Here is an 11394-nt window from a genome sequence, read left to right as displayed (position 1 = left end):
TAAACATGCAGCGTTCCGAACTACGAACACAGCAGCTTAACGCATGGCATGTCCGTCCATTATGAGAACATCACCTCATTAGGCTATATTCCTCTTACTTCCTCTTTGCACTCCTGTTTGTATTATCGGTCCTTTTTATCTTTTTTTCGGGCGCTGGCTTACAAGGCTCACAGTCTGAGCGTGACCTAGGACTTTGCCGCATCTTCTTCACCGTGGAGAGTGGTAGAATGGAGAATGGTGGCGGCTGCGTCACTCAGGGTCACAAGAAAAAAGCAGTGTAGCAATCCACTCGCTAGCCAATCACTGCCTGATGGCACTGCATTGCGTCCAGAATAGTTCTGCCTCGGCATTAATCACGTGGACTCTGAAGCACTTCACCTGTTGGCATTGTGTGATAGCCATTAGGAGGCGCGGGCTGGCGTCTTGCCAGAGAACCATAGTACACCGATTGGTTGGCGCATCCGCTAATCCATCGCGCGCCCCAACACGTGCCACGTTTCCCAAGAGACTGGCAGCTCTCCCACAGCAGCCGGACGCTGAGTATTTAACAGACCGAGTGGGTGGCCCGCAGTTACTGCGCCCAGACCCGAAGGGAACAGCGCCGGGCGCCTCAAAGCGCGCTTAGGTGAGTTGACTGTCACGTTTCGGCCTGCTTTGGGGCATGTATCGTACCGTAGACTTTCAGCTAAACTGCTACGGTTAGGCTGGGGTAGTGAAACAGCTGATATTGATCCCACAGCATGCTCTCACTGACTCCACGCTAGTGATCCGAATGGTAATCAATTAACTGCAGCGGTGTCCACATTCGTATATGATAGCCCAGCCTGGTTTGCATACCGTTCCACTTCATGTTGCGATTAGCGGGAGTGTCCCACCTTTCAGGAACATTTCAAAACCACACTCTAGTTAAACCTCAGGGCCAGTTACATCTCATGAAATCATTAGGTAGTGCCACTGCAGCACCTTGAAGACATAATAAAGATATCAGGTTACACTTTTTCGTGTCCAAATTACGCTGCCAACGCTCTAAAACAGAACTACGCTTCTGGTTGCAATCGCGACCACCGTCATCATGACAATTACCGTGCGCGCCTCGACTGGTGCGAATAAAAGAACGTTTGTGATTGGTCCAGCGGGCGGCAATAGCCTGTTACGGAGAAGCGTACTGGCTGAAGTTTCGACTAATGCATCACTTTGGACCAGGTCAGGCACTCAGCCACAAAGCCAGAGTGCTCCTTGAAAAGAACGACTGTGGTAACGCCATAGGCTAGAAATCAAAACCATAACATAACATTTCGTTGAATTTAAGGGGATAACAGCTTCATGTTCGTATATATTTTTGTCTGAACGTAGTGTTTTGAGCTTTCGTAGCATTTATTACTTACACACTTGAACACATCGGCGTGTTGCCAATATTACAACAGAGGTGAAATAACCTGCTTACTTGACAACTGGGATGGGAGACAGAAAATATAAGGATCATACTGTCCAGGAGCCACCGGTACAGACTGCAACTATTTCCTTGCTAGATCAGTTTTCCATTTTTCAAAAATAAAACACTTTTGCTTTGGAGTTATGGACGACAGCAATGGTATCATACACAATTACGTTGAATGTTGTACTGCTTTCCTTATCAGTAAGGAGACAGCCACTAATGGCCAGAAAGTATCACCCGCCGAGACGGAGTCAATGCCCATAAGAGTTTGTCGTGCTCAGGTTTCGGAAGGATTTTAACATTTATCGCTTGTCTCCTGGAGCCGTCCTTTTTTCAGCACCATTCGGCGCGTTACGTGTCCGACGCTTTATGTGACATGTGTTGGTGTTTAGTTGGTGCTGCGATCCTGTTGTGTCGGAGACGTTCATTGCGTACCCACTGGCCACGGGTAGTTTTGAGTGTTTTGACATATGTGTATATACATATCTATATACATACATACATATATATATATATATATATATATATATATATATATATATATATATATATATATATATCTCTCTCTCTCTCTCTCTCTCTCTCTCTCTCTCTCTCTCTCTCTCTCTTATATATATATATATATATATATATATATATATATATATATATATATATATATATATATATATATCGCACTTTTAGACTAGGTTGAGACATTTAAGCTTGTCTCTTTATAGCCCTGGGTCTTCTGCGTTGAATCTTTGGCTGTATCTTCAGCTGTCAGGCATGCTGCTGTCGCGATCCGACCGAAGATCCCTTGGAAAGTGCTGACCAATACGATTTTGCGTCCACCAGGTTTTATTAAAAAGTCAAGGAGACAATATCTGGCATCGCGCTCTGGTGGGAGACAGTGTCTGCGGTTTTTGCACCTCTGTATTACAGAACACACATGTTGGAAAAGCAAGGCAGATGAAATGTATTACTTTCATAGTGGTGAGTATGGAGTGAAATGAGATTTCTCCGCAGGAGCGGTTACCAGGAATAGAAGTTCTGACCTATTCAGAAGAATTTCGAGCAAACTGGTATATTAATTAAATTATACGCTTCTGATCTAACAATAGGTGAAAGCTCATGGGAGGTGACATAATCCCTTTAAGGAGAATGTTCTACATTTCAAGATTAGCAGCAGGCATCAGACACGATGGAATAAGCCCACTTACAACTATTGATATGCTTTTAAGGGAAAAACACTCATCTCGACAGCAATGTCTCCCTATTCCGCAAATATGCTCGTTGATACGCTATTGTTTTATCGCGTCATGGAGCGTTTGTATGACGTTAAGGTGCCTGCAAAATTACCAGTGTGAAACTGCTGTCATTGCAATCACTTGTAATGCTTCAAACTCTCCCAGAGATGGCAGCACGGTGCTAGAAGTGTTTGCTGAAGCAAATATCGTCGTGTGGTCGTGTTTTATACCGTTCTCATGGTATCCTTGCGTATTTATCCTGGAGCTTGAGAAGTTTACTTGTATTCGCATTCTCGGCTACGGTGGTTTTCTTAAGTTAGTCGATCACAAGGCCTATATCCGCAATAACTAGCCATCATGACCATATTATTGCATTATGTAATGCACAACACCATGCACCCGCCCGCGAGCGTCCCGGCGTGCAGCAGTTGTAAGGAAACTGTCCCAGGCCAGCCAATCATGAGTAGCCTGGGTGGGGGCCGCAGTCCATCGCCCGACGACATCGTTGACGTCGCCCTGGCGCCTTTGATGTTCGACAGCTCGTAAATTTGTAGATACGGTGTTTGGAGAGTTAGCATCAGCCGTTCGTGTTAGGTCGATATTGAGTTCCCCGCCCTCTGAGCCCACGTTTGGCCCTAAATTGTAACATTGAGAGGGTCAGGAGCTTTTTGCCGGACGCTAGCTCTTTCTGAGTTAAACATTTTGATGTTTGCAAGTTAGCAATCGGCCGATAATTTTGGGTGATTTGGAGCTTCCTGTCCTTTGAGCCCGCGTTTGGTCTTGAAGGGTGACCTTAAAAGGCCGGAGCTTTATGACGGCTGCTGGTTCTTTCTGTGGATGAATATTCTTACATTTGGAAGTCTAAAATCTTCCAGTAGTTTTTTGGTGATATAAATGCCACGTCCTTTGAGGTCACGTTCGGCCTGGACAGATGACCTTGAGAGGTCAGGACTTTTTGACAGGCGCTAGTTTTTTCTTTGGTGAATACGTTGATGTTTGCTAGTTCAAAATCGGCGGGTAGGTTTTCGGTAATTGGGAGCTCCCCGCGCTTTGGGCCCGCGTTTGACCCTGAAGGGTGACATTGAGAGGCCAGGCCTTTTGATTGACGGACGCTAGGTCTTGCGCTTGTGAGTATTTTAATGTTAGTAGCTTGCGAATCGGCCGGTAATTTTTTGGTGATATCGAGTTCCTCGTTCTTTGACCAAGCTTTTGGCTTCAACGGCCACATAATACTGCAAAACAAGGGTCGTTTTCGATGTTCTCGTGCCATAATTCACATTGAGTCCTTTTGCAGAGAAATCGGAATACGTCGCTGAATAAATCGCTGAATTAGCCACCGAGTTCACAGACATCGCACGTCAAGCATTTTGCGACTGATGTCCGCAATTAGACTTAATCACCACAAACAAACTGGAGGTGCCGCTAACACAGTGCTGTGAACTTTTGGTGCAACACCCTAAATCTGGTCTCAATCTCGATTTTTGTGTACTTGAAGTATTTATCGATACCTACTAGTCAAAACTTTGGAGTACTCAGTGTTCCTTTCCCCTGGGTGGCAGGATTTGCGTGACGTCATGGCGTCCTGCATTCCCTGAATAACGTTGAAAAAGTTTGCACATGTTTGCGGGCGCGAAGCTCGGAGACTAGAGGATTTTAGGTCTTAGGACGCACAGTGCAATGAACTTTGCCGCATGATCTTCAAAACGGCTCTTTCAACTCAAATCCCCGTACAAACGCGGGACAGCCCTCTAAGTGTCACCTGTTACTGGCTGCGTCCGGTACATCTGAGAATGTGCGCGAAACCCAAGCGTTAATACTAGACGTACGCCATTTTTCGCTGTGCTTGGTTTGGAACATCATTCTAGAGATTGTTTTTAAACCTAAATTCACGCCAATAATGATACATTCAGTGAGCCAAGGCTAATACAAATCGGTGGGATGCAGTCCACGCATGCTCGTCGACTAAATTGGGGGTGCTGTCTCCGCCTCACCAAAATGTTGCCATTAAATTCCTGAGATTATTTTTAGGAATGCAATTATGTTCAAGCTGCTGTAGGTTGTAAAGTTGCACCGTTACACCGTGCATGACAAATATTGTACTCAAAAGCCGCATGTAATCGTTTATGCAAGGCTTCGCAGCTAGGCGTGTGCATTTCACCGTGTGCTCCAGGATGCGTTTATTGTAGGCACAGCATAAACACATCTTGGTTGTGAACATACTCTGACGTCAGCAGGAAGACTAGTGCGCTCGCGTCAAGCCGGAGTTAGGCGTTCCAGAGCTGTTGTGCTGAGTCCTGAAGTCGAACCCATCTTTCAGAAGCAACAGAAAATGGAGCAGCTGTACATCCAATGGCAAATTTTAAGGGTGGGCCCATGCTTCCAGATAGGGAAATGTATTTTTTCAACGAGTCCAATGACATGAGTGTATATCAAGAGGGCGTCAGATGCACAGAAATCACTTCTAAGGGTGCATTTGGCTTCCATAGGCACATTTTGTCAGTCCTAGATTCAAATCGTTCATTTTAGTACAAAAATCACGTCGATAACCTATACGATTAAATGAACGTGGACAGTAAGAGTGACTTTGTCCTTACGTTGGAGAACTTGACAGAACCATTGAATACCTCACGTCACCTGCTCCTGAATCGTCACAGCTTGAGGTCTGGAAATGTGCCCTTAGGGCGAGAAGGTCGCCATTAAGAACAAAAAGACATCCCAAAATGTTTACAAGCTAACTCAAATGGCCACAGGGTACCCCTGGTGTCCGAAAATATTCGCAAGGTTTAAATGAAAATGCAAAACTGCAGGAAAATTCCTGTAAGATCTGAAACATTTTCCATCGTGTTAGGCCACCGTACAAATGATATCGTGCTCCCAAAGCCGGAAAAGTTTCTGGGTATACTATAAGGTTGTCCATGGCGCCTGAAAATGCCATGGGGGCGACAAAGCTGTGTTTGCGCCCGCACAGCCCATACGGCCATCGTTACGATGGATGATAACAAGTGACGTCATTGAATCACCATTGCTAGAAGCCTTAAATGGGCCTGCAATGGCTGTAAATATCAAAAGGTTGACTGAAATATATGCAGGGATGCTTTTTAAATCGAAAGAACTAGTCACACTCCCTTTAAGATAAAAGGGTTTCCGTCGGCCCCATGGCTCTGGCTGGCTTTGGTGCTGTGGGGACGTCTTTGGTGCCTTTTGGTATTTTTAATACTCGCGAGCTACCTTTACGCCATTTTTGTTTCTAGACACACAATATGCAAGGTACTCAAGTTTAAAGACAAGGCATTGAAGTTTTGAAGACGTCCATGCGGTATAAGCGAACATGTAGCATGTAATAGTCGGAAGTAAGCGAATTTAAATGCGTCGAAGGATGAAACTGCCGTCTGTGTGCTGCGTTTTAGCACCGTCGCGAACCACGGCCACAAAGCGATTTGCTCCCGTGTGTTGTGCTCAGGCCCGCATTCCGGTGGTTCGGTAGTAGGGTTACGCCGCGCCAGCACAGCATAACATCCTCTGTGCCCTGTTCCAGCCAGACATAATGGGGGGGGATAAGCCGACAGTAAGGGGGGGGGGGGGGGGGCAACTCAACTTTACGGGGTCAGGACCCTCACAAAGGAATGTCATTCGACACCCACGACACTATGCAGTGCAAGGCCGGCCAACACGTGATGGCACGCAAATGCTGCCGACACGGCGGCGCCGGAGAAGGGCGGGGAGGAGGCGTGCCAGCCGATCATCTCGAAATTTAAAAGCACGCCTTTGGCGTCGCAGCAATCCAATGGGCCTAAAGCATACTTCGTGCCCCCCCCCCCCCCCCTCCGTCATCAACCGATGCTTCGCCTTTAGTTTACACCAAAAAGCCTCGTACAGAATGGCACGTAAAAACCGGGCTGGCGAGATGACTCGGCGCCCTGACGTCACGGCGCCGAGCGCGGCCGGGCTGTGATGTCACGGCGCCGAGCGAGTCCGGTCCGCGCGTCGGCTGGCGACTGATGCAGCAGTGTGTGACCTCGCTTGCAGCGATGCTGGCCGTACTGCTGTTGTCTCTGGTGGCGGCCGGCGCCACGGCCGTTCGCTACCCGACGAGCGTCACCACCTACAATGGCGGCAAGACGGCCGAGTCCGGCGAGCTCATCTTCGAGGACAACTTCGACGAGCTCAACCTGGAGACCTGGCAGCACGAGCTGACGCTCCGAGGTGGCGGCGTAAGTAGCAGCTCACACGCACACGTGGGCCGTTAGGGAGACGTCCTCAGGGGTTTCACCCGTCTGACATGCTTTGGGTATTTGAATTTTGAAGCCTGTTACATAACTTCTGATGTTGGCACTAGATAAAAAACAAACATTCGTGTTCCAGAGCTTCATGTGTGCGGACGTGCCTCGTTGTGACAAACGCGACGCATCTCATCTGGATCGAACGAAACTCAGTGATTTAGGCAGGGTTTGTACTAGGTAGCTAACGTATATCTTCAGGTAAATTCTTTCTTTTCTTTGCATGTAATCAAGTAGGTGTACTTTGCCACTTTTTCATGTGAAATAGTTAAATCTAATGTAGCTTAACCAAACCAGTTCATTCCGGGGTTCCGGGGTGGAGATGGAAGCAAATCAAGGATCTCGTAGCTGAGGCGGTGGGAAAAGAGATGGAGCTATTTAAACGTGAGATAGCTTTCCTGAGAGATGAAACTCAGAAACTGAAACGGGAAAACTCCGAGCTTCGTGAAATGGTGAAACATCTGGAGGCTGCCGTCGATGAGACGGAGCAATACTCGCGTAAGTCTTCCCTCATTCTGAGTGGAGATGGCATCCCTGAGCCAAAGGCAGATGAGACAACTGAGGAGACCAGAAGTGTTGCCCTCAAGGTCATCAAAGAAAAACTCAAGGTAGACGTAAAGGGTGGCGTGGTGGCGTTCCACCGTCTGAAAAACAAAAAAAGGGTGCTGGTGAAATTCCAGGACATGGACGATCGGAACAATGTTTACCAGGCTAAATTCCGGCAGACTGATGGCCCAGGCATCATCATTCATGAAAACCTGACTGATAAGCGAGCTCGACAAGTCAAGGTTCTTGCCGATATGAAGCGTGAAAGTGACCAGGTCATGAACTTCCATACTAAAAACGGCATCATTCTGGCAAGGGACTCACGTGACAAAAGATATCCACGCATACAGCCATGGTTCACACGTGAGCAGATCATTAAAGCCATGACAGACTCACCCACACTGTCCTCTTCGGCGAACAGAAGTGTAGCAGGCCAAAATAGATTCATATACTCTCAGACCCTGAACCGCATTCCTGCTGGTCATGTGCTAAACAGGGCTGCTAATCTTGAAGAGTTTGTAACAGTTGAAGGCAGGCGGGCTGGGCCTGAGACCAGGCTCTCAAGTTCTAAAAAGTAGTGAGTCCATTGGTTAGTGACTATGATGATGAATATGAAATTTCTAAAATGAATATGATGATGAATATGATGAATCATATGATGAATATGAAAAACTAAGAGAAGCATGCACATTTTATTTACCTGAAAAGATAAAAACTGTTATTCCACATAATACCAGTGCACTAAACCTTATGCATGTTAACATTCGCTCAATCCTGAAGAAGCAGGAAGATCTAAGTAGTCTACTTGCCCAGACTGTTATAACATGGCATGTTATTTCTATATCTGAAACATGGCTGTCTCCAGCTTTGGAATCTCATTATGACTTACCTGGATACCGAGCTTTCTACTGCAGCAGATCAAAAGGGGTAGGTGGTGGATCAGCAGTATACATTGCTGATCACCTTCATCATATACAACTTTGGAACCCAGTTTTCTCTACAGCTGAAGTGGTTTGTGCTGAACTACTCTGTGATAATGCTAATCTTATCATTTGCCAAATTTATAGGTCACCCAACACTGACAAACACCACTTCAACTCAGAGCAGAGCTAGTGTGGTTCACTCTACCACACCAGCGGCAGCTCCAGGTGTCCGGCGAAGTGATGAAATGTCAACAGCTCCAGCTGTCTGCCAAGCTGATGGCCTCAGAGGCACCAGCATGGTTCTTCCGGTTGCCTCTGGACCTACAACAAGCCCAAGTGAGAACTCCAGGGGCTCTGAAGCGGGGTGTCCCCCTTTATTGGACCCTGCTGGTGAGGGTATTGTGGGTCACCCCGCTCAGGTTCCCAGGGGTTCTAGGGGCTCTGACAGGAGTGATAGCAACACAGCGACCTCAGTCACTGGGGATGGATCCGCAAATCAGCATACTCAAGTTCAGGCTGATGCTGGTTCCCCCGGTCCGCAATGACTGCATAATGCTCATCAGTGCAGGGGTAGGCAAGGTCTGAAGATATTGTACACCAATGCTGACCAGTTCCTTAGTAAAAGGGATGATTTATGTATGCTCATTTCTGATGATAAGCCAGATATCATGCTGTTGAATGAGGCTCTTCCCAAGGCCCAGAAGCTTCCTATTGCACCATCTCTCCTATCAATTTCCGGGTACACCCTGCACACAAACTTTAATGTCTCTCAGCCCAACCTTGGATCTAGTGGTAGAAGAGGCATATGTGTCTATGTGTCCAACTTACTAAATGCAGCTGAGCACTCATTTGGGTCAAGTCCTCTGGAGCAAGTGTGGCTGAAGATGGCCTTGAGTGGAAAGGATGCCCTGTTACTTGGCTGCATATACAGAAGTCCATCAGGCAACATCCAGGACAGTGTGAGCCAACTGGAAGACCTTCTTCAGAAAGCATGCAGAGCCCAGTTCTCTCACGTGATGGTTGTAGGTGACTTTAACTTGCCTCAGATCGACTGGGCAACAGAGAGGTCGTCAGCTCCAGAGAGTCACCCAACCCACTCTTTGATAGACACCATTCAGGGTTGTTTCTTGTTTCAGCATGTCCGGCAGCCAACACGCTACCGGGTTGGTGAAGCTCCTAGTGTTCTGGACCTAATTTTCACAAATGAGGAGGGCATGGTGAGCCAAATCAAATACCTGCCAGGGCTGGGTAACAGTGACCATGTGGTTATCAGGTATACTTTGGTCTGCTACTCTGGGCTACAAACCCCTCGTCCCAGCCAGCTGACACACACAAATTACGAGCATCTGGCTGACACCCTCAGGTCAATGGACTGGTCCCTGATGGAGAGCCTCAGCCTCGAAGATGGTTACAAGTTCTTCAAGGAAAGAATCGCCAGGGCCACTGAGGTTTGCTCCGTCAGGAGAAAGGCTAAAGCTAAGAAGAACTTATACAGGAACCCAAGGGCCATGCAACTAAAGAAGGCTAAGGAAAGACTATGGCGAACGTACACGCGGACTCAGGATGTTCTGGACCATGCCAGGTTTGTGCGTTGTCGCAATGACCTGCGGAAGTTGACCAGGCACCTTCGGAAAGAGTATGAGATTAAACTATTAGCAGACATCAAAAGAGACACCAAGGCCTTTTGGAGGTACGCCAACTCTAGACTACGCACAAGATGCAGGGTAGAAGACCTTTTTGACGATGATGGAGTGTTGACCAGCAGTAGCGAAGGGAAGGCAAACGTCCTCTGTAAATTCTTCGCCAGCGTTTTCACGGACGAAGGGACTAGTGCCATGCCTGTGTTACCGTGTAACTTTACTGGACCGTTACTGGATGACGTGGCCATCTCTACCCAGGCAGTGGCAAGGAAACTGGCCGCTCTGAAGTCCTCGAGAGCCCCTGGGCCAGACGATCTCCATCCAAGGCTTCTTCGCGAGTGCGCAGATGCCCTGGCAGCACCCCCCAGCATGCTTTACCGAAAATCTTTGGCATCCGGAAGGCTCCCTCTGGACTGGAAGCTTGGTGAGGTGGTCCCGATTTTCAAGAAGGGTAACCGACAATCTCCGGCGAGCTACCGCCCAGTGAGCCTTACTGCTATTCCCTCCAAGATACTCGAAACTTTCGTCCGTGATGCCCTACTTAATCACTTCTCAGAGTCTGGACTCCTTCATGCGGCCCAGCTGGGTTTCTCCCTAAGCGGTCCTGTACCACCCAGCTGTTAGAGGTTATGGAGGATTGGAGCGCCGCGGTAGAGGATGGAGAACCGGTGGACGTGGCGTATCTGGACTTCAGCAAAGCCTTTGATTCTGTTCCCCATAACCGTCTGCTCTTCAGGCTTCATGCTTACGGTGTGAGAGGTAATTTGCTACGCTGGATCAGGGCTTTTCTTACTCATCGGATGCAGAGAGTGCGGGTCCAGGGCTCGAAGTCGGACTGGACCGACGTCGTCAGCGGCATCCCGCAAGGGTCGGTACTTGGACCAACGCTGTTCATTATTTTCGTGAACGATCTACCAGAGCAAGTGCGAAGCGTGGTCAAGATGTTTGCGGATGACACCAAGGTCTACTGTCGTGTCCCGAGACCCCTGACTCACTCACCTCTGCAGGCTGACCTCGACGCCCTGGCCAAGTGGTCAAAGTAGTGGCTGCTCCCCTTTAGTGCAGCAAAGTGCAAAATAATGCACATCGGGAACTGCAACCCGAGGCTGACGTACTTCTTGGACGGTGCCGAAATCGCGGTCGAGTCCACTGAAAAGGACCTCGGGATCTTCGTGGATTACCGGCTCCAGTTCCACGTGCAGACGGCGGAAGCGATCTCCAAGGCCAACCAGATGCTGGCGGTCGTGAGGCGGTCTTTTGCCAATATCGATGCTCGCACGTTGCCATTGCTTTTTAAGATCTTAGTACGTCCGTACTTAGAGTATGGCAACGTTATCTGGGACC

The 11394-nt window shown here is 48.1% G+C and overlaps 1 protein-coding gene across 1 annotated transcript in view; it reads left to right on the top strand.

The window, feature by feature from the left end:
- Positions 1–566: 566 nt before the first annotated feature.
- LOC119107520 (beta-1,3-glucan-binding protein) overlaps positions 567–11394 on the top strand; it is a 30710-nt gene continuing 19882 nt past the window's right edge. Inside the window, exons 1-2 of the mRNA XM_037230982.1 lie at positions 567–625; positions 6691–6875. Coding sequence (XP_037086877.1) covers positions 6693–6875 — 183 coding nt within the window. The 5' untranslated portion in view covers positions 567–625; positions 6691–6692. The remainder of the gene's footprint in view (positions 626–6690; positions 6876–11394) is intronic.

This window comes from Pollicipes pollicipes, unplaced genomic scaffold (assembly GCF_011947565.3).
Source record: "Pollicipes pollicipes isolate AB1234 unplaced genomic scaffold, Ppol_2.1 Scaffold_6686;HRSCAF=7923_pilon_pilon_pilon, whole genome shotgun sequence".
Lineage (NCBI taxonomy): Eukaryota > Metazoa > Arthropoda > Thecostraca > Pollicipedomorpha > Pollicipedidae > Pollicipes > Pollicipes pollicipes.
The sequence above is the reverse complement of the archived record's forward strand: the minus strand, read 5'-3'. Positions and strand labels throughout refer to the sequence as shown.